Source organism: Anarrhichthys ocellatus, unplaced genomic scaffold (genome assembly GCF_004355925.1).
Source record: "Anarrhichthys ocellatus isolate YVR2014 unplaced genomic scaffold, GSC_Weel_1.0 scaffold93, whole genome shotgun sequence".
Classification (NCBI taxonomy): Eukaryota; Metazoa; Chordata; class Actinopteri; order Perciformes; family Anarhichadidae; genus Anarrhichthys; species Anarrhichthys ocellatus.
The window spans coordinates 174,078-200,620 of record NW_022280123.1 but is presented as its reverse complement, the minus strand read 5'-3'; the positions used below and the strand labels follow the sequence as shown (position 1 = coordinate 200,620).

At 43.2% G+C, this 26,543-nt stretch overlaps 1 protein-coding gene across 2 annotated transcripts in view; it reads right to left on the bottom strand.

Moving 5' to 3' along the window:
• The window catches only part of necab2 (N-terminal EF-hand calcium binding protein 2), a 111,664-nt gene that overhangs the window by 47,666 nt on the left and 37,455 nt on the right, over window positions 1-26,543 (bottom strand). For both annotated transcript variants that reach the window (XM_031875696.1, XM_031875694.1), the window contains exons 4-7: window positions 23,874-23,899; window positions 23,545-23,642; window positions 2,409-2,545; window positions 1,914-2,026 (exon numbers count right to left, since the gene is read on the bottom strand). In XM_031875696.1, the coding sequence (XP_031731556.1) occupies window positions 1,914-2,026; window positions 2,409-2,545; window positions 23,545-23,642; window positions 23,874-23,899 (374 nt within the window). The remainder of the gene's footprint in view (window positions 1-1,913; window positions 2,027-2,408; window positions 2,546-23,544; window positions 23,643-23,873; window positions 23,900-26,543) is intronic.

The following is a 26,543-nucleotide window of genomic DNA, read 5'->3' as shown; positions in this document are numbered from 1 at the left end:
TGTTTGCTCCACAGCAGTCAGTCCGATGTACTCGTAGAAACACCGGCAGCTTTATTCCATTCATAAATGGACATTTTTCTAGATGTTTTCAGAATTGGGTTTGTTTTCCAGTTCAAATGAAGAAAGAGCAACACACCTATAGTGACAGGAGACAGCCACTATACCAGTGTTTTTTGTATGTTTTTACCAATAAACTCGAATCATGCATGCTTTAAGAATGTGTTACCTTTGAAAGATGTAGAATAAATGCATCATCAGTGACATCTTTAATGTTTGTCACAGTGTGTCAGTACTTTTCTAGCCCTGCTGTCCATTGACAGAACGACACACTGACCCTGAAACCACAGCACCTTTAACTAACACTTGTCAATAACAACGTCTGAGCGGTGATTGATTATGTTTGCCCTTTGAGGCTTCCCTCTCCCTACGCCTTCACTCAACTGTATTATTTTGTTTCCCGTTTGACTCTTCTTCTGTGAAGTTTGTGTTGCGATGAAGTGATGCCGTATCTCAACAACTTTTGAAGTGTCATTTCTTCAGCGAGCAATTTGTTCGAGTGGGTGCAAAGTGTCAACGCGAGCGTGCGCTGCAGTGTGAACTACCAGCTGGTGGAGAGAGGACGACTGTAACGGACTAAAAGATAGAGAGGACGACTGTAACAGAGTAAAAGAGAGAGAGAGAGGACGACTGTAACAGAGTAAAAGAGAGAGAGAGAGGACGACTGTAACAGAGTAAAAGAGAGAGAGAGAGAGGACGACTGTAACAGAGTAAAAGAGAGAGAGAGAGAGAGGACGACTGTAACAGAGTAAAAGAGAGAGAGATAGAGAGGACGACTGTAACAGAGTAAAAGAGAGCGAGAGAGAGGACGACTGTAACAGAGTAAAAGAGAGAGAGAGAGAGGACGACTGTAACAGAGTAAAAGAGAGAGAGAGAGAGGACGACTGTAACAGAGTAAAAGATAGCGAGAGAGAGGACGACTGTAACAGAGTAAAAGACAGAGAGAGAGAGGACGACTGTAACAGAGTAAAAGAGAGAGATAGAGAGAGAGAGAGGACGACTGTAACAGAGTAAAAGAGAGAGAGAGGACGACTGTAACAGAGTAGAAGAGAGAGAGAGAGAGAGAGAGAGGACGACTGTAACAGACTAAAAGAGAGAGAGAGAGATGACGACTGTCACGGACTAAAAGAGAGAGAGAGAGAGAGAGAGGAAGAAATGTACAGAGCGAAAGCAATGAAGGTCTTGCACATCCTGAAAGAGAATCACCAGCCTCAATCAATTTGTGTATCTTTTAGTTACTATAAAATACACACACACACAAACACACACCCACACACACACACACACGCTCCATAAAAAAACAGCACTACATAGCAGAAACTGTAAGTGTTGAGTGCTGACTGGACTCATATACATACCTAAAGGTTTGACTTTAACTCTTTCAGAGATATACTACCCGGCTCTCTACCTTCTCGCTTTGCTTCCTCAGCCTTCACTCCTTTTCTCAACCTCTCCCGTTCGACTCCCTTTCTCTGCCTTCTCTACCCCCCACCCTGTTCCCTCCACCGGTTTATCAGTGCTGCCCTGTCCGCTGTAGGAAATCTGCATCAAACCTGTTCAGGTGGCTGATTGAGGTGTTTTACAACGGAGAGTAAATGGAGTAGGGATGCGTATGTGTGTGTGTGTGTGTGTGTGTGTGTGTGTGTGTGTGTGTGTGTGTATGCGTGTGTGTGTGTAGAGTGGATGGAGAACTGCTGAAAGGCCGTCAGAGTTTGATCTATGCTCACACAGAGCGATGTCCCCTTACTAGAGATTGTGAATATGAGGCTAATCGTACAGTTCAAGCGCATGACGGATGGCCACCAACCATGAATTCAGAGGCGGTGCTGCAGCGTATGTGTGTGTGTGTTTGTCACCTGAGGCAGTGTTGATGGTTCTGGCACTGACTCTGTTGTTGGGGGGATAGTCAGGGACGGTGTTCTCGTTGCCCCTCTCTGACATCCGTGGACTCACCTTAGCAGGTAGATGGCTGAAAAAGAGAGAGAAAGAGAAAAAACAAGATAAAGAGAGGATGCGATGATGAGAAAACTCGTGTGGGATTGTGGAGGGATGAAGGAAAGAGAAAGAGAGAGTGGGGGAATAATGATGAAATATTTGAATGGAAGGATCCAAAGGGAATGAAGGAGAGGAATAAGGGAGAGAGAGTGATGAAAATAGTATAAACACGATTTGTGTGTGTGTGTGTGTGTGTGTGTGTGTGTGTGTGTGTGTGTGTGTGTGTGTGAGCGACAGACGTTTTAACCCGAAAAGACTTGAAACGCTGCCTGGTTTCCATTAAGACTGCTTACAAAACTGAGTTTTACACATAATGCCATACACACACATACACAAGGATACTGTCATTGGCTCACCCTGATTGGCTGTGCTGCTCGTCGATAGCGTCCACGGCACTCTCCACGGAGCTCAGAAGAGACTGGATCTGATTGGCTGATTCCTTCAGAAGGAAGCGGGTCACAAACTGCTCCACGTTGCTTCCTCTCTCGTAAACCTGGGCAAACAAATAAATAAAAAAACACTATGATTGTTTGGAAAAAAAAGAAAAAAGCAAGTCCTTCTGTCAGAAGTTTTAATACCAAAATGTCCATAACATGTCCGTTTGTGCGTCCTCAACACATCCCAGCGCTGCTGCACAGCCTCTCTTTTTACTGTGTTCCCTTCACTCCTTTGAAAAGATTTTCCAGCACAAATCTCTATGAGTTCCTTCCTTACATCCATTTCACGGTCGAAGGGCTTCTCGAGGTGGACAGGCCACATGCAGGGAGGCAAAAATAAGTAAAAATAGACTGGTATCTTTTACTCTCTCTACTGCTGTCTTCTCCCTCTCCTTTCCCTCACTGTCTCTTTATTCTCTCACTGCTCCCCCTGATTCCCTGTTTGGACTTTGGCCTGAAAGTTCGTTTCAGAAAAAGCTTTTAGTCTGGGCTTCAAGCATGACCCCTGGGGGATTAAAAGTGTGGTTTTACTGTGTATTGTTCCAGATTCAGCAGGAATAACACAAGGCCAGACTGAAATGTTACCTACTTTTATTAGACGCAACAACAAAAAACAACTGGAAATCAATGAACTCTTCAGTTGTCAGCCTCAATCACTACTCCAAACAACACTCACTGGCATAGACGAACTGAGGACTGCAGCTCATTCAACATTCAGCTCAAAGCGTATTGACCCATAAGGGTTCAATCATTTCCATGGACCCGTTTAAAATTATATTCGAAGTTCTTTAACCCGAGCACTTTCTCAAAGAGAGGAATGAAAAAAAATGATGACGTCCTGGTGACAGTGTCAAAGAGTCCCTGAGCTGCACTGCTGAGTGGGAACACGGTGAACTGTCAGAGGAGTCGGATAAGTCTGGAGCTGCTGCTTTAACTCTTATGACCTTATCGCTGCCACCTTTTAATTATTCAGGGCTTTGACTGTTTGCTAAATACACCTTCCTCCAATCAGTGGCTGTCCAATCGCAGCTTAGCAACTGTAACTATAGGCACAGCAGGCCTGTCAAGCTTTTGATTTCTCCTCATTTTTAAACTGTGTGCACGAGGCTGTAGAAATGCAATTATTGGTATTTAGCAGTGTGCGCTTTTTTTAAGCTTTTCCAAAATCCAAAACACAAGAGCAAAATATATAGTGGATTAGATAATGTATTTGTGTGTTTGTCCTGGTCCTGATCACAGCTTCTTCTTGCTTTGTCGACATAGCCGGGTCCGCCGTGCAAGCCCTTCAGTACATGTTAGTGCATGTGGGCGCTCACTAGCTAACGGACGCCGCTCCGCACTCCTCTCATTCGGCTAGAGCTTAAAACGGCGTCCAGACTGACGCCGTCGTCACAGAAGAGTAGCACCCACACTCGGGTCTCCCCCTCAGGTAAACACTGTTCGCTCTTTCAGTGCTGTTGCCTTTGTTTGCACTATTAGCACCCCTAGCTGCTAGCCGCCGGGTCAGAGAGACGTGAGGAGGCAGCGGATATGATCTGATTATCGCATTGGGAACCTTCAGAGTCTTCTCTCTTGATGTTTGTTATTTTTGGCTAGCCGAACTCGTGATGGGTTAGATTAATTTCGCTAGCTTCAGGCAACGAAATCTGCGAGCAACAGTTGCCATTTCGGCTGAAAAGTTGACAGTAACATGCCTGGAAATTAGAAGCATTCTTTAGTGCACATTTGTCTACAAATCATGGACCAATTGTCATAAGAAATGTGTGATTATGGTAAATCTGCCATCGTTATCATTGTAAATTGCATGTGTGCCGTCTGAGAACGGAAAGCTTGAAGGTGTAGCAAAAGTAAACTAAGAGGGACGGGCCTTCTTAATGAACAATCAATTGACTTTGAGGATATGCTTTACTAGTTCATATTTGCCGATTGCAACAACAAACTAAACCTTTCACATGTCGCTCAGACGTGTTCAAGGCTAAAGACCCTGAGACCTCGCTATCAAACGCCAGTCCATGATTGACTACATATGCACTCCAGAGAGCGGAGTCAGTCGGTCATGACAGCTTTACCGTTGGAAGTCACAGTGCAGTGATTCAGGGAGACAGTTAAGGTTCCTGTGCGCTCAGCCATTCTCTGCTGCTTTGATCAAAGACAAACGCTCCCACGAGACGCAGAATCACACAAGGCCCTATTGACTTCCATTATCACAGCCAATGGCTTTTACACACACGCATGTCCGCACGCAAACTCTCAAACATGCAAACACGGAGACTTTTATACAAGAGGCTCGTCCTCATCAGCTCGTGTGTGGAAACGTTCAGTCATCTTGTTCTGGTTTTTAACCGCATCCACTCCGAGCATAAGACACACGTCGCTCTGCAATACAATACAACAGAAATCATTATGATTATATCATTTAGGCTTGGTTCCATTTTACATTTGCCACTTTACCCTGAATGAATACCTTGCTGAGATTCAATTACCACAGTGGGAAACACAAAATGATAAATAGTAATTATTTTGAAGAGATAATTAATGCATTATGAGTCCATTATAGGCACTTAGTTATTAAATATGTGGATCAATTTGGATGAAAAATAAACAAAGTAGAGAAATTCCCTTAGGTGGAACATTTGTGGCAACTGTAAAGCTGTTTTATAGATTTAGAAGAAAAAATATTATTGCTTTCCTTGTGGATATTGATGCCGTTGTCACCGCAATGGGCAGTACGTGTTACGTGTGGGTAAGTATGTTGTGTCCTTTTGAGTAGTGATATATTTAAAGTTTGGGTTCGCACCGACTGAATCAGCTAACTGGATAAATACTACGGTACCCAGATCTCTGTAAATCCCTGCACTGACTTCAATGGGATTTCACCTGTTTTAAGTAAACATGCGCTGTTATACTGTACATGCACATGTGTGATTACTGACTAACTGATTAATGCGAGACTGCTTATGCGCCTTGACTCAAGATTAGATTACATAGATTCGATTTTAATGAGCATTATTGAGCGACGGTGCCACTGGAGCAACAATCGTTATATCAAAGAAAAAACATGCAAACAAGATTTGAGAAAATGGAGGTTTAAAAACACACAAGCAACCAATAAATTTGAGTATGAAATATTAACTTTATCAACTTGCACTATCTGTGCAATTTGAAAATTCTCGACTTGTGGTCCCCAAAACTTTGCCATCAAACTAATTTGAAAGATGCTATAATTAAGCAATCTACACATATTGGGTGTAAAGGCATGAATAATAATAAGGGAAATATTACTTATTCAAAATAAGTACTGTTGGGGCCACTGTGGCTAAGTGGATAGCAGGGCCGACCTACAATCGACGTGACACAATTTACTGCTGGGCATATATGTACCATCTATTCCAAACACTCTCTGACCAATTTGTACCAGAGTATTTCTTTTGTCATAATCCGATGAAAGACATTTAGGAATGGGAGACGAATCAGCAAAAAAAACGTAACTATTAAAATGTCTACACAGGGATCCTCCATAAGACAGGGCCTCAAAATCCGGTCATAAAGTAGCAGCCAACGCCGTATCAGCGGATACTGTACCTCAGTGGTTCAGGGACCGAGTGCAGTTGGACACTTTGCTCGGTTGGTGATCCAGCAGCAGCAGAACATCCACACCGCAAAAGACCGATTCAAAAGTGCAGTGAGTTTCTTTTGTTTCGTTTTTTGTGCCTTCCAAAAAAGGCAGCGTGTTGTGAAATTGTAGATTCTATTTTGAAAATGTGCTCCACAGTTCCCTTTCTTCCTCCCAGTTCTTCCTGTACCTGCCCCACGGGCCGAGCTACAAAACCTAGTATAGAAAAAGCTGTGATCTATAATTCACTCAGATCAGTGACCCGGGAGGAGATGCACCGTCTCTCTCTGCTCGCTCCCCGGACACAGCCTGGTTATTAGCTACAGTGCGTCTTAGTGTGTGCTCAGATTGGGGTGTGTTTGTAGAGTTCAAGGCAGGAGGAATGAGTGTGTGTGTGCTTGTGTTGATGTGCCTGGTTTCTGTGTGAAGATATACACAATGGCAATATTGAACCTTGTACTAAGTTCTGGAGAGCTCTGTCATCAATCTTCACACATCAACAAAGGCCTCATTTTAAACACACAGCGAGCTGCAATATGCCCTGAAGTTATATGGCTCGGATTTTGTGGCCACAAAAAAACAAAATTCATTACAGAGTGGAGGTGACGTGATGTTTATGAGATCTGAGAAATTTCTTCTGGTAGGAGTAATTGACCAAGCCAGCAGGGTCACTAAGCCTGTGAGTGTGTGCAGAGTGTTTGTATTTGTTTCAGATCTCATGTATTTCTTAAGACTGACAACAAATCTCCTCATTAGCATCCACCTTTAGATCTGCACATGTGTATAGCACAGCGTTCCCCTACAATGCACGCACGCACACACACACACACACACAGTCTTTTGTCATAAGATGGCGGTGGCTGATTACAGGGAGTTGTAGGTGGTAATCAGTGATTATAGAGGTTGGTTTAGTTAGGGGGAAATTATTCCATCTTCAGAGTCTCAGATGGAGATAAAGAAGAGTCGTGGAGAGGTGGAAGTGACAAGGATGTAGGCTGATAAAAGACTAAAGCACACACTATGCAATCCAAACCGGCCTTATAATATTCATTTATACAGGCATCTTATCAGAAACATACCACAAACGTTATGTTGGTGTGTGAAATAAATAAAATGATCATGAGGTGTACTGAGCAGCAAGGACATTTAAGTTAGTACAGGACTAAAAACACTGTATGTATTCATGTCAATGTGAAGTCACTAATGTCATTCTGAAAAAAAGCCTGAGCTGTTAAGGGAATATTATACTGGCCTTAACATGATGCTACTGACTGAGACTAGACTGTGCTCAACAGCAAAGCAACAATATTGTTATGTTTGTTCAAAAAACTTCAGTGGTGACTATTTTCTTAAACGTGCTTTCTGTCTGAAAGTTAGATAGATCAATGCCACCGTCATGTCTGTGCATTTAAAGAGAGCACTACACCAGCCGATTAGCATTGGTTAAAGCTACGGTTACTAATAATAATCAAGTTTGCTTCACTCGGTGGACGTTGCTAATTTTTAATGCAAAACAGAAGACTGAAATATGTTTTTGAAAACATTTGCGGCGATAAAAAGGAAATGCAGTAACAGAATGTTGATTCATATTTGAGCAGTGATGGACCGTTGTGTTAGAGACATGGCTCTGATTGGTTGTAAATGCTTTAAGGCGCACTAAAAGGAGGCACAGGAACCTGTTTTTTCCCCCACAGATTATTTGTCTCATGTTCATTGTGATATAGTGAAAGCTTGGGCAAATATGACGAAAGGTTATTTTACCTATTTTACCTGATTCTTTAAAGTATTGAAATATTAATGTTAAATATTGAAGAGTTAACTTAAACTTGAAGCCTGCGACACAATGGGTTCACTTTTCCCCTTGTTGTACCTTATAGAGCCACAGCAGGGGATGTAAACGGCTTCATTCACTTTGACAAACAGGGAGGCAAGCGTTCAACATAAGAGCCTCTGGCCAAAACAGCACCCAGCAATCTGTAATGATGGGATGCTGCATAATGCCACAGCAAGGGGCTCTCTACTTGTACAACCCCCAATCAAGAATAATGATTTCGATCATATAATTAGGACTGTTGTGTTGTTTCGTCCACATGTCACAATAGCCTTCCTAATGTACCAGGAGAAGTGTCAAGCAGGAGGCGTTCTGAAGGTGTTGTAAGCTGGCCATTGCTGACTGGTGGGAGAGGGGATGTAAGTGTTGGTATTGATCCACTGATGAATTCCCTATATCCCTCAGCTTACCCTGAAGGTGCCTGATCAGTCTCACTGGAGGGAAAACTCGTCACTTCAATCACCTCTCAGGAAAATAGACTCCATTGAAAAATCTATTTCAAGCCAGACCCATGACGTCATACACAGGTTATATGTCGAACCATGTTTGAATTACACCATATCCCCCTTACTTTAGGAATCAATAATTCAATAATTGTTCTGCCTTGCCTCCTGCCAACCTCCTGCCAATGTTGTCAGCTGTACCCTGAGACTTGACTGCAAATGACACACCTGACCCAGCTGGTACCACAGCCGGGTCTCACTCCATGGGCGTCAAATACTGACGCGTGGTCAGTGGCTCGCGGCATCTTGATACTGACACGCAAAGCATCCTTTGCCGTCTGTATAACATCCTCCGGGCTTTCAACTCACTCTAATACAAACCCATCCGCGTCCGTTTTAGACCCTCAGAGAAACAGACTCTCTATAAAGGGCCAGAAAATCTGTTAAGAGCAGGAGGAAGGATGTGACACCTTTGCCTAAACCCTAATGTTACAATGCTATCCACGACCATGTCTCAGCGTTAACCTCGTGCAGACCTCCTGCGTCAAGATATTACCCAAAAGGCGGGGGGGGGGTTCTGCTCAAGCGCCACGGATGAGATCACCTTGCTGGTGTCCAGGTGTCAGGTAGTTGCTAAAATCTATGATCTTAAACCTGAAGCTCAAAGGCAAGCATAGGAACTAGATGGTGACAATTTCTCCTCAGTGTCTAATGTGGTCGGTGCCTTGTGCTTTTGCAGCGGAAATCCAGGCATAATCTCCAGGCAACAAGATGTCAGGGAGCGCTGGCTGCCACGACGCTGGATAGGTGGGTAATGTAATGCGAAGGCGACGTCCCTTGAGACATTTTGCAGGGCTGTAGCTGTTACTCAGAGGTGTGACTATGTAGGCCAACAAGGGACTATAGGAGTCTCTAGTCTGTTACGAGTTCTTGACAGTTTGAACGGTGCGATACGCCTCTCCCTCACTCTGAGGGTATTTAGAACGAGTGGCTACACAAGCAAGTCCCCGGTGAGTAACAGATGAATGTGTTGAAATGCTTATTAAGAAAAACTGCACAACAGTATGTAATCCTCGGGCTGTAACAACTCACAGACCGAATTTTGCAACTCTGGAAACGTATCACAGCAGCAACTAATTCTTCCGTTGCAACAATCAAGAAGTAAACAGTAGAAGCTGCTACTTGCCAGATGTCGCACTGCAGCACAGTTTGATTCCCTACTGTGCCAATGGACCGATTTTATTCAAATGAATGAGAGGGCTGCATTTATTCATGCAGGGCTTCTATTGGTCTGAACACGTCGTAAGGCAAAGTGCTGCATGACCTGCTTTCAGTCAAGGAAATTCGATTTTCCCACGTGGGATTGCAGGATGATGTTTGTTGACGGTCAGTGGGAAAGAATCTCAATTAACAGAAATCTGCATATGAATGCAGATCCTGTAGCTAGTGGGACAAGATTTAGGTAATGGTATTTGTGGTTTTATGTTTTTAGTCAGAGTAGTATTGACCAGACACATTCGAGCAGGCTTTGGTTGCATGCAGGTAAACAATCCGTGTGGAGAGCGAAACAGGCGGAACGCATTGGCCTAAATGCAATCTCAGAATACAGATAATCGGTCCTAGACGTCGTCTCTTAACTCCGTTTTCTCGTCTGAAGTTGTTAAACGGACTGTTAACCGTGCTTAAAGAAGTCTTAACATAATGAACGAAGTAGCTGATGTGTACCTTCGTAACGAAGTCTTGGCCCAGATATCCGTTATCCGTATATCAGCTGGCTTCACCGGAACCCCCAAAAACATTGGCCGTTGCCACCAGATGCAAAATCGTAGTCAGACCGATAGGCAATGTGTTCTGAGATTGATGTGATTATGAACCGGACCAGAAGAAAAGAGAAGAGAAGAAGAAGATGAAGAATGCACAGCTTGTAGTTTCCAGCATGTAGCCAGTGAGCAGTTTTCTGCTCATGCACTTCCTTTCAACTGGTTTTCAAACATCTTCAGGCGGTACAACGCCCACATTTCAGCCTAGCAAGGTGTTCTCTCTGGAGGTTTCCTGAGCTGCGTATTTATAGAATTTTTTATTACTTTCTATTGGTTTGATCTTTTATTTGCCATGGCAACCAATAAAAAGTTGTTTGTGTTGCAGCAATTCTCTGCCGTAAGAAGCTGTGTTTGTTTTCAGTGGTGGTGTTTCTGTTATTTCTCAGCTCGAGAGGTATCAGATTTTATTTCAAGGGTCTCTGCAGAGCCAGCATTGTCTCTCTACAGCAGGTCTCTATCTGCTAGGATAGCAGAGGTTTGATGTGTTGGGAAGCACAAGTGCAGCTCTCCGGCTGGCCCGCTACCTCTGAAAACCCCCACAACCCTGCCTCAGCTTCACACATCAACCAATTAAAATGGTATCCTAGCAACCCCAGTCAATATGTCTCTAAGCAACACCATTTTAGCAGTATGCAGGAAATGATATCTGATCAGCAGACCTCTCACACTGAGAGAGATATTGCTTTTAAATGGCTTTTCTCTCTTCCCCATGTCCTGGTATCCCTCAGTAACCACAAACTCTCTTATAGTCTCATAGCTTTGTTAAGTCACACACACACACACACACACATCTGTTTCTCTTGATATTATTCTCGTCTGCCCCTAACCTTTAACTGTGCTATCCGAGCCTCTTAGATGAAGACATCCCAGCTGCAACACTCACTGACCATAGAGAGTTCAGCCACGTGTGTACACTGCCTGTGTGTGTGTGGTGTGTATGTGTGTGTGTGCGTGTGTGAAAGAGAGAGACAGTGACCACCGGCTGGCCCTCCTCTGGAGACATCTACCAGTCCATTAGCAGGACACTAACCTGCATGGACACACACACACTCTGCACTAATACCATCTATTTTTGCTTGGATTTTGTGACCACTGTTTGTAGCTGTAACTCCTGAAGCTAGATAACGTGCAGGACAAATCTTTCTTTATGCAAGCAAGTGGAGAAATAACTACAGATTAAACACTCCAAGTAAACAATCATTTGTGAGATACCGGTTCTGAAGAGGTGTAATGAGAGCTGCAATTGTGAGCAAGATCTGATCCAGCATTGAATTAAAAGCCGCTGGATGCGCTAATGTTAGCAGCTCTGTCCCGCTTTTTGGATTTTGGAAGTTTATACTCCAGCAACCCAAGTCAGTACCAAAGATGGTGTTTGGTGTGTCAAATTAGTCGGTTAGACATCATTCCAAAAACCCTTCGGTACAATTAAGTTCAAGAATGTAAGCTAAGCAGTGTTTTCAACCAATTCACTGAGCTAACGTTTTGCCTAGTTAGCTCGCTAGCAACAGCTGATGAAATCTGCCAGCTAGAGTTAAAATCCAGGATCAAGAAACCAATCAAGGAGTCTGCCGCCGTTATCATGAACTGTGTTGCTGGACGAAGTGCAGAAAGTCCTCCGTTTGGTTGCGGATGAAAGGATTCAGCGAGTGTCACGTTAAAGTTGATGTCACGACAACGACTGAGAATCTCGCAGACACTGAGGGGTTACTATCGCAGTAGAAAAGGAATAGAGAAAAGCACTTGGTATCAAAAAGTGAGTCAAGTCGAGCAGAGCAGTACCATGCAGCGGAAACGGGGCTCATATGAGCCAAGTATAGAAGAAAGGACAGGAATAGCAACAGTAACTTGCCATCATATGGGATATTTGTGTTTGTAGTCAGGATTGAACACAGCTATAAAAAAAAGAAATGGATAATACATTACCACATTTATTGGACAGATTTAAGTGGTGGAACTGACATTTGGAAGTGTGGAAGTGGTTAAAAGCAGGCAGAGCGCCTGAGTTTGTTTCTCAACAGAAGGCGAGCCCACTAACCGGCATCAGAAACATACACTCTCTTCAGATCTCATGCCAGCCTCATCGGCCTGAAGAGAGATGAGAATGGAGGGAGAGGCAAGGAGGAGGATGGGGCTGGGAGGCAGAGAGAAACAGTAGCAGGGAGACAAGGTGCTCGAGGAAGGGGAGATAAGAGGGGAGAGGAAGGAGACAGGAAAAACTGCAAGTTCAGAGAGGGAACGTACTGTACATCGTGTTGAGCTTTCTGTTTCGTTGTTTTACTTTCTGCGTCCCTCAACTCTATATTAAATCCCTAAGTGGAGTTCCTCTCTATGCTCTCCTTTCACCCAATTACCCATCCAGCTCTATCTCGCTCTCACACTCACACACACACACACACACAAACACACACACTCTGACTCTCTCTCTCTCTCTCTCACTCCTACGGTCCTCTGCATTATTCATGCATTGGGTGTAACCTCATCAGTCAACACACACCCAGTTGACAACACAACACACACTCTGCCAGTTCTCTTTCTCTCACACTGTCACATACACACTCGCGCACAAATTATTCATGTCCACCATCATTAACAGTTGTGGGAGACACCGAGGATGCAGTCAGTCACATCCATGGTGGAGCGGAAGCTCACGATGTCCACCTGTGCTGTGAACAGAACGTCTTGCAGGTGAACAGGGGACAGACAGGTGTTCATACGACACACTCGTGTAGCTGGTATTCTGAGAGGAGCTGACTGGAAACACTGCAATGCTAATGTATGATGGCTAGGGTTGTACTGTTAAAGTAGCGTACAGGCTGGTTTCACAGCAGTTTAACTGATGGAGAAAAAAGTGATTATTGTAACTTCTGACCTGGAAAGGTCTGCAGGTTCAAAACTGACTTCTGATCAAAAATAATATAAAAAACAACCTCTGAATAACTTTCGTAAATTGGTTTCAGGTACGTCAGTCCAAAGTCCAATGACATTGTGTTGTAACAGTACAGTGTAATCTTTCTAAATTGAAGTAAGATGAGATAACTATTTAGAAATTAGACTTGTAGGAATGTCCTGAACTGACATGAGAGAATCTGCAGGGAGCAGAGACGGACGAAGCTGAACATCTGTGCTGCTCGATGGGAAATGTCGCTCATGGAGACACGTTGGGATGGATGAGATTTGGAATTATACACAGGCAGAGTCTCACAGTAGCTTAAAGGTGCTAAATTCTGAATTCAGAGTACTACTAACTAAGAGTTGCTCAGTCTCTCTTTCTTCTACTTTCTGATGTTGTCTTCACGATCAGCAATCTCCACCAGCATCAGAAAACTTCTGGGAAAGCCCAAGCTGACCAATCACAATTCTTGTGGTCTCCATGTGGTGTCCGTATAGCTGCCACAGCCCTGATGTGTTACATTTTCAGACGATACATGTCAGCTCCAGCAGCTACGCCACGGCCCCTTAACCCACAATTATAAATCCCTCTTAATGGCAGAGCCAGTGTAAGTGGTAGCTCAGTCATAGACAAGTGAAAAAAGAAAAGAAAAAAGAGATAAGCTAAGCTGGACTGAAGTGAAATGTTTTAGCAAAGTAATGTACCACTCAGCGACTGGATGATGAAATGAAACCATGTAATCAGTAATCAGTTTCACCGACTGAGCTGCTTAACTTCCTCCTCATCCAGACAGTGATGGCAGCCATGAGAAAAATGTGGAGCTGTGTTTTCTGACCTCCCTCACCCCTTTCTCTCACTGTGTCAGACCTCTTGACTTATCTCAAACTCCTGCTCTATTACATCGCCTCTCCTAATGCTTCCTGTTTGCTCCTGCACTCGTATGTCTGCTTCCTTCTCTTGGTATTTTCCTGTATGTTCTTTCTCTCTCCAACTCTTTCTGCACTTGCCATATCCTCACCCTGACTTCTCTTCTTCATCAAATCCCTCATCCTCTGGAAACTGTCGACCGGGTTACCGTAACCAAGAAGCAGGATGCTGCGGCCGAAGCATGTTAGACGCAAAGTTATCCAGGGATTAAGGAGGGGAGGAAGGTGAGGGATGCACTTGCTTTCAGGCTTGACACCACTTAGTGGGACATGTGTACATAACATATAGATGTGTGTGTGTGTGTGTGTCTCTGGGCTACTGTGATTGCAGGAATGCCCCAGACTGAACTCGCTGCACCAGGTGTCTAACTACACACACGCCTCACAGAAACACACACACACACACTCAGGAGTACACACTGCTGCCAGTGCACTGCAGGAAAATCACCTTGGGACATTCAGCAATTTGTAATCATTAAACCTGCCATGTACGTAATCTGCAAAGTGCCCTCACATTCTGGAGCAAATTATCTAGTCGTCGTTTTGCGGCGAAATCATGCAATAAGTCCACAAATTATTTTTAACCTGAGCTATAGATCTTGAGCAATATGAATAAATAAATGTTTTTTTTTCGCACACATCTAAATCATTTATTTCTTTCTCATAATCCCTTTTATCAGTTGAGGGGCTCCACACATTAGGGGTGCGGAAATCAATCTAACTCTCACACGGATACACTCCACCACTGCATTTCCAACATACTGTACCTTTGCACAATCTTCATATGAAACACCATTAAACCCCAATGAACAAGTAATGAATGCTCGACACAGAATCGTATCATCTCAACCGACTGGGCCGGTTGAGATGTTTTACACACTGGCTTATGTTTCATCCTTTTATTCATCATCACTCCCTGCCAACCTCTTGCCACGTCCCGTTTGCCTCGCCCACTCTCCCCCTTCTCATCTTCACTTCCTCTTCCTTCCCTTTCTTCTACTTCCCAATCTCCCCCATCAATCTTCGTCCAACCCTCGCTCTCCTCATCTCGCTCGCATGTTATTGTGCTACGGAACCAAAAACGCATCCTCCCCCCACCTGCCCCGTGATCCAATTCACCTTAATCTACCATGAAGAAAGGAGAGGGCGAAGGGGATGAGGTGGGGGAGGTGGCGGCGACGGCTTGGGGGTGGTGAAGACAATGGAGCGGAGATGAAAGAGGAGAAAATGAGAGAAAGGAGAGGCGAGTGGAAAAGGAGATGGGTAGGAGGAGTTGGATGAGAAGCAGCTAAAGTGCTCATGGAGGGTCACTCACCGGCGCGAAACAATTTGCTGCAAAGATTTTGGAAAAAAAGACAGGCTTAACAAGATTTTAGTCTGAGAGAGAAACTGGGCGAGTGTGTGTGTGTGTGTGTGCTTGTTGAATTGTCAATGAGTGTGTCGGCTCGCTCGGTGACAGCCTGAAAAAGAAAGTGCTAATGAGAGTGGCTCATTAAACATAGCATTATACACAAAAGACAGGACAGGATATTTACTGAATCCTCTCTCTTCTCTTTTTGTCACCTGCTTCAGCTCTCATCACCAGCAATTCATACACACATAAACGCGCGCACACACACACACACACACACACACACACACACACACACACACACACACACACACACCTCTCACAGGAGCAGACATTATTTATCTCCACCTGCTGGAGAGCTAATTAAAATAGTTTTCTGGAACCACTTCTGATCCTGATAGTGCCATAAAAGCTTTCACACACAGAAAGAGTTAGTTGAAACAACACTGAATTCGAAGCATTTCAACACGTTTGCTCCGTCCCTGTAGATTACATATTTGTTAACGTCGCATAAATCATGACATGCAGGAGGGATTTCTCAAAATCCCTTATAGACAAACCTTCAGCCTTTCCTTTCCCTGAAGTTTGCTCTTAAACTTTTCTTGGCGGCTCGTAATTGTTGATTCCCGTCATCTTTGATCTGGTTCCCAAATTAGGACTCGCTCTCGGAAATGAGTTGTTGTCAGAGGAACTGCGACAAAGTGCGAAACTGTCAGGAAGATGTCGGAGACGCCAAATGGAGCCAACAGTCAGTCCTGCGTGTGACGCCGGATGACGAAATGCGTGGGATCTGCTCGCAAATGGCTGATAGAGAGCCGGGCGTTATCTTAACAAGCTGACTCGACGTAGACTGACATCACCTCAACTGTCTCCAAGGCAACTGTCTCCAAAGTGTCCTGCCTCCTGTCATCATAGCAACCTGCAAGATCTCATGAGCTGAAGTGGGATGCTACGGACCAAGTTTATGGTTCAAACTTTGTTTCAGCGTGAAAATAAAAGAGTTGAAGAAGCTAGAGGCAACCAACTTCAACAAAATTGTAAGTTTCTGTTTGTCGCTGTCCATAGACGGGGGGTGCTGAATCCGGAGGCTGCTGGAGAGGTGGTGAGTAATGCACAGAGATTTCAGCCTCAAAACGCAGCTGTTTAGGGGGAGTGAGCCCATCCACACAGTACCACAATACATTAGCATGCAGTTGACAAACCTATCTTATTACAGTAGCGAAAATAAAAGAGGTGACGATTTAAATTTTTTTTTTCAAGTGTTCTGGTATGAAATACAAGGACTCCAGAACACACATTTGCAGAGCTTTAAGACTTTACAATGAATGACGGCTAAAGACTCGATGCTTTCAGGACGCTTTCACTTCGGTTGAAGCTACAGAACTGACCTTTTTCACATGTCAGTTTACGAGCATACACAACACCAGGAGCCTGGAGATGGCTCACATAAATGGAATACATCCATTGTTACAGATTACTCATGCATTTACTGCTATGACCTGTTAAAATGGCTGCTGTGAAAAGGGCCCATTGTTGGATTTATTGACACAACTTAATTGTTTTTCTTTTCAAATTGTAATCCTTGTTTACGGCAAAGAATAAAAGCAATTCCCTTTTTTTGTCGGCAGTTTAGAATTTAGGTTTAAATCTGGCCCCCGAAAACAAGGAACATATTTGATTGTTTATTGTAACGATTTTGCACTGTGAATAAATCAATAAAGTCGGAATGCAATAGCACAGGTAACAGACAGAAAGCAGATCGTACTGTTTATCCATCTCTACAGCTGTTGCAGTAATCCTACCATCTAAAGATAATTATGCCTTTGAAATATCTCCTAGCTTACTGTGTTTATTAGTGGGATCATTACAATGAACGCCTGGGCTGATCTGATGTGAGGTCAGAGGTGGTTTGAGTTTATTAATCCCCACTAATTACTTTATGAACAGCTCACTTGCTGAACCTCATGAGCCTCTTAAGACGGGCAGCTGACGACTGCGTGCACTAATTAATACCTTGACAGTCAAAAATGATAAATACAGCATGAACGGATGAATGAATGGAAATATCACATATATATGAATTATTAGTGTGATGGTTGTCCTCTGGGAGCTCAGAAAGAGATGATCAGCATTGCTCTGGTTTCTAGCTGCATGGATTACAGTTGTATATAGAAATCTTTTTCTTAAGGGATAAATTTATGCAATGTATATTCTCTATTATAGCCTATAGATTATAGAGGTATTGCACTCAATACTGTAATATGTTTTAATCCAGGAGCAGTGTGTAATTGTATAAATCCTGTCAAGGATTTGGCAAGGCTTCTGCACCATGACGGAACCAATACTGCTGGGGTATAAATTTCATTTTAATAATCTGGAGACCCATTTTATGCTTGCCCTTGGCTTCCAGCCAAGTGCTTTAAAGAAGAACCCCCACCCACACACACTTTTGTGCACTGCTGTAGTTAACAGAGTACAAATTCTGCCCACCTATTACACTCAGTCTCTCTCTCTCATTGAGGTGAACGGGGAGCTAATCAATTCTCCCTGGGCTCTGAAAGGCCAGGGCTCCGGCTACAGCCTTCTGCTCAAGCTAATATCACGCTCTGTCTTTTAGCTCCACCAACTCCGCCTCCTCACATCTGCCTCAATTTTCTCCAGTTTTTACATGGATGTTATTTTGAGACCTCTTTTTTTTTTTTAACAACAACCAATTTGACACCTTGCTTCCACTGTTATATATACACTGTATATTGATATTCTTACTATACCATGTCGTCTACAATATGGGATTATTCCTCTTTTTTGAACAGGGCAGAATGGGGAAGAGGAAAAAGAGACAGGCCAGAGGAGGATTGCAGTAGATGGGAGGCAGGGTGGGGAGGTGAATAATGAGACCAGTAGTACAGTACAGAAAGGAGAGAGTTTTAGGTAAAGACAAAGAAGAGCACAGGAGGAAAAGATAAAGAAATGAGCACCACTGATGCTCCTATTTGAAGGTAAAGTTACATTGAAACATATGCAGCTTTTACTGTCAGCCCAGTGACTGAGGCTCTTATCTCTACTTGTGGATTAGCACTCAGACCTTTGCTGAGGAGCAGATAAGCTCTAGTCTCTGAAGAGGCCCCCTTTGAATCAAGAATTGGCTTACCATGAAACACCAAGTCATATGCAAAGTGATTTTGAGTAAGAGGTTACATTTCACTGTTAATCTCAACCATTTGATTTCAAGTGGAAAAGTGCTTTTAAATTTTGTATGTTTTTTTACATTTTTTTTTATCTAGTACATTTCACAGCTGAGCTACCAGCTCCGTGGGTTCTTGGGAACTTGAGTGTCCCCTATATTTTGATGGCACTGTTTAGATGATGTTGAAGTCTGACATCTTTTAAGAACTGTGAAGGATTTCAGTATTAAAAGCATTATTAGTAGGATTTAATAACACCCCTAGTGGTGAGTAGAAGTGTCACAATAATAAGAATGTCAAATTATGTTAAAAAGTCACAATATATTTACTTATGGAATGTATTATATGTTTACAATATTCTTACTTATAGAGGATATTATATGTTACAGCATTTTACTCATTGAATGTATTAAACCATAGAAGTATAGTCACTAAAGGTATTAAAACACTGTATGAATAGTTTTGAGGGTCAGAAAGGGAACATTTTGAGTGAGGCTTCACAGAGGTGCAGCAGAGGACAGAGGGGTGGACAACAGACCACCAGGACCTGAGGAGGAGTCCGGACGACTTCAACCAAACACTGAGATGATAACTGCCCCAAGCCAGGAGGGGCTATTGAATTTCGGCCAATCACAGAGGCTGATACTGGACATTTAAACTTTCGGACAGAGACTTTTAAATATAGGCTTAGTTCCAGAGGGTTTTGCCAGAGTTCGCGCTGTTACCACTCTGGGTAGTTTACCAGCTGGGCTGGGCTATTTAGTGGGCCTTGTGAGAACTCTGCCCTGGGGACATATTGATATCGATAGAGTAATTCAGTTTGCAACTGTTATAGCTTCTCTTGTTTATTAAATACTTTTTGATTGTTAACCGGATCCAGTTCATTTTTGGTGCGACTTTGCTGCCGAAGGTTTGCAGCAGCAAAAGTCCCATCTGGGTCTCTCCTGAAAAGGTCTAGCCCTAACAGAACTATATGAGGTAACTTGTCCGACTGTCAGCAATCCTCGTTTTACACAGTGCCTAAGTGGTGTAACCATACGTGTTCTGACGCAGCGCCTGGGGGCTAAAAGGCGCACTAAGTTTCCTCCGGACAGCTGGTTGTCCCTGTGGCTAAATGCGTAAGATGATATATGTATAGGTGTAAGTGAAGACATAAGTAATCCAAGTTTCAGCGCCAACCTTACGTTAAAACAGCATGGGGGGCTGGTGGGTGCGTGTTGTATAAGGCAGCTGGTCCCCAACCTTTTTTGCACCACGGACCGGATTCATGTAACACAATATTTTCACGGACCGGCCTTCAAGGTGTGGCGGAAAAACACGACGAAATAAAATGATACGATCGGCATGAAAACAAATATAAAATGCATCAATAAATACAACTCACAATAACGCTGAATCAGTGGGAGCCCTGAGCTTGTTTCTCTGCAACGAGACGGTCCCATCTGGGGGTAATGGGAGACAATGACACCCGAAGTGTGTTCCTGATGTCCAGTCTACTTCGTAATTTTATGTTGATTGCCGTCACTGCAGAACATCCCGCTTCACAAAGAGGATGTGTGAAATGGAAGCAGGGTTTTCAGTGCTTTAGTGGTGATCTCAGGATATTTAGCCTTGATTTTAATCCAAAACACCAGCAGAGTTGTTGTCTCAGACATACTTTTAAGGCCACCGTCATTTACAATCTCCAGCAGCTGATCTTCCTGTCGCCACATATTCTGCAAAGCGGGTTTGGCGTGTCAGAATTACTCCTGATATTTAATCAGACTCCTGATATTGTCTGTTAAATTAAGCTTTCTTTTTCTTGGAAGTTAAAGGCTATTTTTCTGTCTCCTTAATGGCCTTTCTCCCTTTGCAAAGAAGCTCTCCAAAAGTTATTTACAAATTTTCGCTAGTTTGCGGGCATAATTTTTGCGGTAACGTATCACGTGACCGAGACAAGCATCTTGACATGTGTCAAGAGGCACAGGCGGATGAAATTGCGAGAGAATCCGGTAATTTTTCAAAATAAAACTTCTTTCAGACTCTGATAATCAATAAAACGGAAATAATATAATATTTATTCTTTCTGTGCGGACCGGTACCAAATGATGGTGGTTGGGGACCACTGGTATAAGGGACCTGTGAGACGATGAGATACAATCTAGGGAACTCAAGCAACGTGTCTACAAGCTTACCAGATACCAAAACTCTGCACAACGGCTTGCAATACTCACAGGATTCTACATCACTGAAGAATGATCGCGGTGGCAAACGTTTTATCTTTCAGTAGAAACTAGGGTGTTCACATTACAAAGCATTCTACCAGGAATGTGCGCTTGCATTTATTTGAATGGCCGACACAGAGCCTTGCTAGATGACAGCAAGGCTCTGGCATGGCATCCCCACTCACTACGAGACTGGCTCCGTTGATAAGAATGAGTTAAAGGTTGTTCCATGCAGAGCTACTGCAGATTTTCTACTTAGCGCATCCACAGCTCTAGTGGTGGGTGTCTGAGCCACTACTGCAGAGTATAGGCTCGCCTTGGTAGTCGGTGTTAGCGGTGCTATATGGTGTTTGGGGTTAAACCGTTTACATTGCTGTGCTATAGAAATAATTTTCATGTATCAGTGAAATCAAATAAGCATTTGTCAAATCAAAAAAAAATCTAATTTGTAAAATACTATGTAAATACTTTGTCAGAATACTACAGGACTGGGCGGATTTGATGTCAAAGCGGAAAGCTAAAGTGCCTATTTGGCAATATATTTCAGATTTAAACCAAGCGCTAAGCATTTGATTTGTTCAAAATGTAAGCTATAGTGTTGAGTTGCCTCTTAGCAAAATGCTCTGAGGGAATTTGGGTTTCCTCTGGTAAGCAGTGATGCAGTGCAGATGTCCATGGCTTTTATTGTGAAAGGTATGGAAGGATTGAAGCTGGAATGTAGTGCCATTGACATTGTGGGAGCAATAAAGACCATCTTGGTTCAGAATACAGCACAGACTATGATCTACAAATATTCCACAGATATCATGCGTCATCAAGGAATATCTGTTCTTGTAAAATGTCTGGTGTATTAGGTAACACCTGTGCTGGTCACAATCACTATGACAAAAAAGCAGAGGGGGAGACAAAAGAGTGAAGATAAGAGCAACACATAGAGGCAGAGGAAACACTACGAAGCACAGTGGAGAAGAAAATCTAAAAGTAAAATGTTTTCACAATGACTGAAAGCTCTGAACTGTTTTTGAAACAAAGACAGTTTCTCTCTCTCTCTCTCTCTCTCTCTCTCTCTCTCTCTCTCTCTCTCTGCAGTAAAAAAATCTTTTGTAGCCGTGAAATCTGAAACGCACACAAAACCTCCATCAATATTTGACTCGTCAGCAGTGTCTGTGCTTCAGTTTGGCTTTTTGACCCTTTGAGCTGGTCCACCCCCTACACAGCACTGTTGGCGCTCCTCCATACTGCCTGCAACAGACAATGTAATGATATCCCAGCATTAAAGAATAGTGTGTGTGTGTGTGTGTGTGTGTGTGTTTGTGTGTGTGTTACAGGGAAAAGGACAGTATGAATGAGAGTGAGAAGAAGAGAGTGATTCAGATACAGCAACATAACAAGAGAGACTCTCGACAGATTGATTGAACAATGACTGATCATTAGAGAGACCCTAGCCTGAGGTTGTGAGTGTGTGTGTGTGTGTGTGTGTGTGTGTGTGTACTGCTGAATGGCCTGCAGCAGCTGAAAGAGAGATAAAGACAAAGCTGTTGGATAGAGATATAGAGACACACAGAGCAGAGTCAGAGTGCTTCACACAACACACACACACACACACACACACACACACACACACACACACACACAGAAGCAGAACTGTAACATGGACATGGATATGGGAGAGTGGCTGTGGACCACCTGCTATATATAGCAAATGGGGAAAACTAGGATAACACATAAGTGTTCTATAGTTGTCTGCCATGCACACGCACACGCATGCACGCACACAAACAAACATAGGATTTTTTTGCAAGAACAAACAGTACTGCTCACCAGTGTAGTAAGATAAAGTTGGATTACAAGCCAACTATACTAAAAGGCAAAAGCAAATATCAGCAGAAAGTATTTCCATTCATAAGGAACTGGATCCTTTTAGCTTGCATGTGATTTAAACCAAAGCAAAATAATCAATATGCTCTTTATAGATCTTAAAACTGCAATGACTGACTTTTGGTGTAGCAGAAACAAGTTTTAAAACATTAACATTCGGTATCATCGCTTTTTAAGTTGAACTTTTTGTGAGTTTTCTTGAGATTCTTTTTCTTTCAGGGTTATGTGTTTCATCTCAACCAACCCCCGAGGACATATGTCTGTTTAGCTGCTAAATGCTCCACTAGGTTCACTTGGTGCTGAGCAGGTAAAGTATGGTGGTGTTTTTTATAGCTTTGTCACTGAAAACAGTGATGACACTGTCATGAGAGCGCTGGGAGGGAACCGATACATGAAACGTTGTGGGCCGTTCAGCTAAACAGGGAGCAGAAAGTCACTATAAAGCTCCACCGATTCAGGTGATAATTCTCTGTGGGCTCTGCAGTAGTGGGGCGACCCAAGCTACTTCTTGAGAAGTGCGAACTAGGACACCACTGGTTATAGTTGGAAGCTCAACAATACATTGATTGAATACATAAAATTAATAAATTAATTAAATGCACAAATAAATTCACTCATAAGCAATTCAACACTCAATTCTATTCACTGCTAGACTCACTTGGTCTGGTACTACGGTTTATGGTGGCCTACGTAAGCATAGTTCAGCAAACTTAAGATAGATTCTAGACATTCTCCATTAGACTTCAATAAAACTGGACCCAAAAGTGACATCAAATAATGATTTGTCTCCGGAAAATGTATTGGCTGACCTTTGGAGGCGGTGTGTTGGAGTGATAAATATTGGATGACAAGAGTAAAAGAAAAGCTGTTCCCCGGCCATCTTCCCACTGTCTGTCTCACACACACTCTCTTACCTTTTTGGTGAAGTCCATGGCTTTGAGGATGGAAAGGTTGAGTGTTTCCAGCGAGGCCAAAACTCCCTCATAGTCCCCCATGTGCTTGGCAAAGTAGTCTGTGCAAACACATACATGTGCAAATTGAAGATTTACACAACTTTACAAGTGTGACTTTACAAGTCACTAAATCATTTGCAGTGGTTAGCCCAATGTCGCTGAATTGATATCATATATTTTGAAGAAAAATAATTGAAGTGAGAACTACTTTTTAATAATAGATAAGAGAGAAAATGAGGGCAGCGGCAGTGAAGTGTGTGTGTGTGTGTCTGTGAGGGCCGTCCACTTACCACAGAGTTCCTTAGTGTCAACATTACTATCACAGCACAGCAGAGGAGCAGCAGAGGAGAGGAGAGCAAGGGAGTTAGGGAAGGAAGGAAAGTAGGAAGGAAGGAAAAGGACGGAGAAGAGCAGGGTCAGAAACAGAGGAAAGGCTTTTTGCATGCAGTCTCAATAACTCACGCACACACACACGCACACACACACACACACACACACACACACACACACACACAGACACACACACACACACACACACGCACAGACACACACGCACAGACACACACACACAGACACACACAGAGTTGGAGTTTGGCAGACAGGGAGCAATCTAACGAGCCAGGAGTCTGAATAGATCCGCTGCCATCATTCATGCTCTGTTCACTGTGCGGGGACTCAATTGGCAGCGAATTCTTCACTGACGTTCAGAAGACTCTCCCTGGTTGACTTACCGGGAGAGAGAAGGTGAGGAACAAGGGAGGAGAGGCAGGGAGAAAGAAAAGGTGAGAGGAAGGAAGAAGAGGAACGAGACAAAAAGATGTTATGAGATGGTATGTTGGGAAACCAAGGAGGAGACAGGTAGAAAGACTCCACGTGTGCATCTGTACGTTTTATTATATGAATCAGTGTTCAGTAAATGTTGCACATTAAAGGAAATGTTATAAAAATAAAGTGAATGAGGTTAAAAATCACTTTCCATTGCTATTTGATATTTCAAATATCAGCAAAAGGCCATGGACGTTATGCTCTGCTTTGATTGGATGATCCTTGATTGACAATACGATTTGATTACTGGCTCATTTTATTTTCTGAAGCACCAGTTTCAGGCATATGCACAAGGTTCTGCCAAAATGAATCCTGGTCCAGCACTGTGACAGATAGGCTTTATAAATATCCACTAAAAGTCTAGTTTTCCTGTTTACTACTGGCATATGTAGTTTAAACTGCATTCTGGGACGTTTGTCAGTGTCGTAACTGTTCCAACATTAAGTTGGCTAAGATGAAAGTGGCAGATTTTTATTATCCAAATGGTGGATCCAGTTGTTGCATTTTGACAATGGGAGCAAACCAGCTACCAAAGACCATCTTTCTACGATGCCAGATCAGGCCAGGGGGGTCCCATTGGGCCCCTTTCCTACCCTGGTCTTTGCTCGGACCACGGCTATATTCAAACTCAACCTTTATTTTGACCTCAACTTCACACCTGCAAAGTTTTCGGGACTGCATCTTGCACAGTGGTGACGCAATCGAAACGAGCCTCGCTGTCGTGTTTGCTAACATTGTTGTGATTCAGGGCCTTATTGGGTTACTGATCAGATTGAAGACCCCTCAACGATACATTGGACTTTGGGATTCACGTTTAGTAATTTAAGGAATTTCATGACCTTGTTTTACGTATTATTGTTGCTTTGTGTGTAATAAAGGGGCACCCCACAGATTTTACACATGAAAAAAAATGGGACAAACTTAAAAAATTTTAAAGTGGAAGGATTAAAGTATTTTATGAGAATACAGGGAGGATTTGAAGCCATAAAGGGTTGAAGACAGGCTGTGGAAAGAGAGAGGGTGATGGCCAGAACGGAAGAGAAGGATGGAGGATGGAAACGAAGAAGAGCCGGGCAGAAATCCCCGAAAAATGGTGCGACAGCTATAGGGGAGAGAAAGCTGTCGATGGGAGAAAACCAGAGAGTGACAGAGACAGATGGACACATGACTGGAAGCAGGACAGCACTCAGTCTCTGACCGCCTCGTCCCTCCTCTCCATCCATCAACTTCCTGCTTCAACAGGAAACGCTTACGCCGTCGTCTCTTCTTTTTCTCTGCCCAATCAATAACCTTATTTGCTGTCACATGATAACGCTGAGGCCTGGCACGTGGCCGCCGAGTCTACTTAACTGTAATGAGAAGAAACCTTTCTGACTGCGTGCACTGCAGTGAACAAGATTCACGAAGCGCAACAACCATCTCCAGGAGGCGAGATGGCGGCAGTTGCACGATCCACTTACTGCACTGATTTAAAAACGTTAAAATGTATTTCCACTAATGGCTGAGCCTGCTGGAGAATTTATATATCGAACCTAATTCAATTCTACAATAGCGATAAAGGTCAGCTCTTGTTCTGCTCGGTTTCATTTTTATTTCAAGGCCCTGTGGTTTTCTGTGGTGTAAATGAACAGAGTCACTCTTTTGATTACCAGATCCCACTGTGTCAGCACACTTCTCCTGATTGCAGGGTGGGTGAGCTGATTGGCTGATTATAAAAGGGCCAATAAATTGATATAATCACGAGCCAATCAAAACACAGTGTCCTGAGGAGCAATTAGACGTGCTGTAGGGAGGTTAACGTCCTGGAGAGTCGGGACGGCTGATGCGAAAAGAGATGACGAGAGAAGGAAAGAGAAGGTGAAAGATTGACTTTACTCAGTTTCCACTTGTCTTTCATTATTTCCGCTCACTATTTTTCTTCACATCTTCCTCTTCTTTTAGAATTTTGTCAGTTTCATATTGAAGGTGTCAGCTAATGTAAAGGGCTTTGGTATAAAAGGCTCTTCGTAAAAAGAACTTTCAGAACGGGATGTGACATTTTCTGGCTGCAGGATAAATGACATACATTTTACTTACGCCTGCACACCAACACACACACACACACACACACACACACACACACACACACACACACA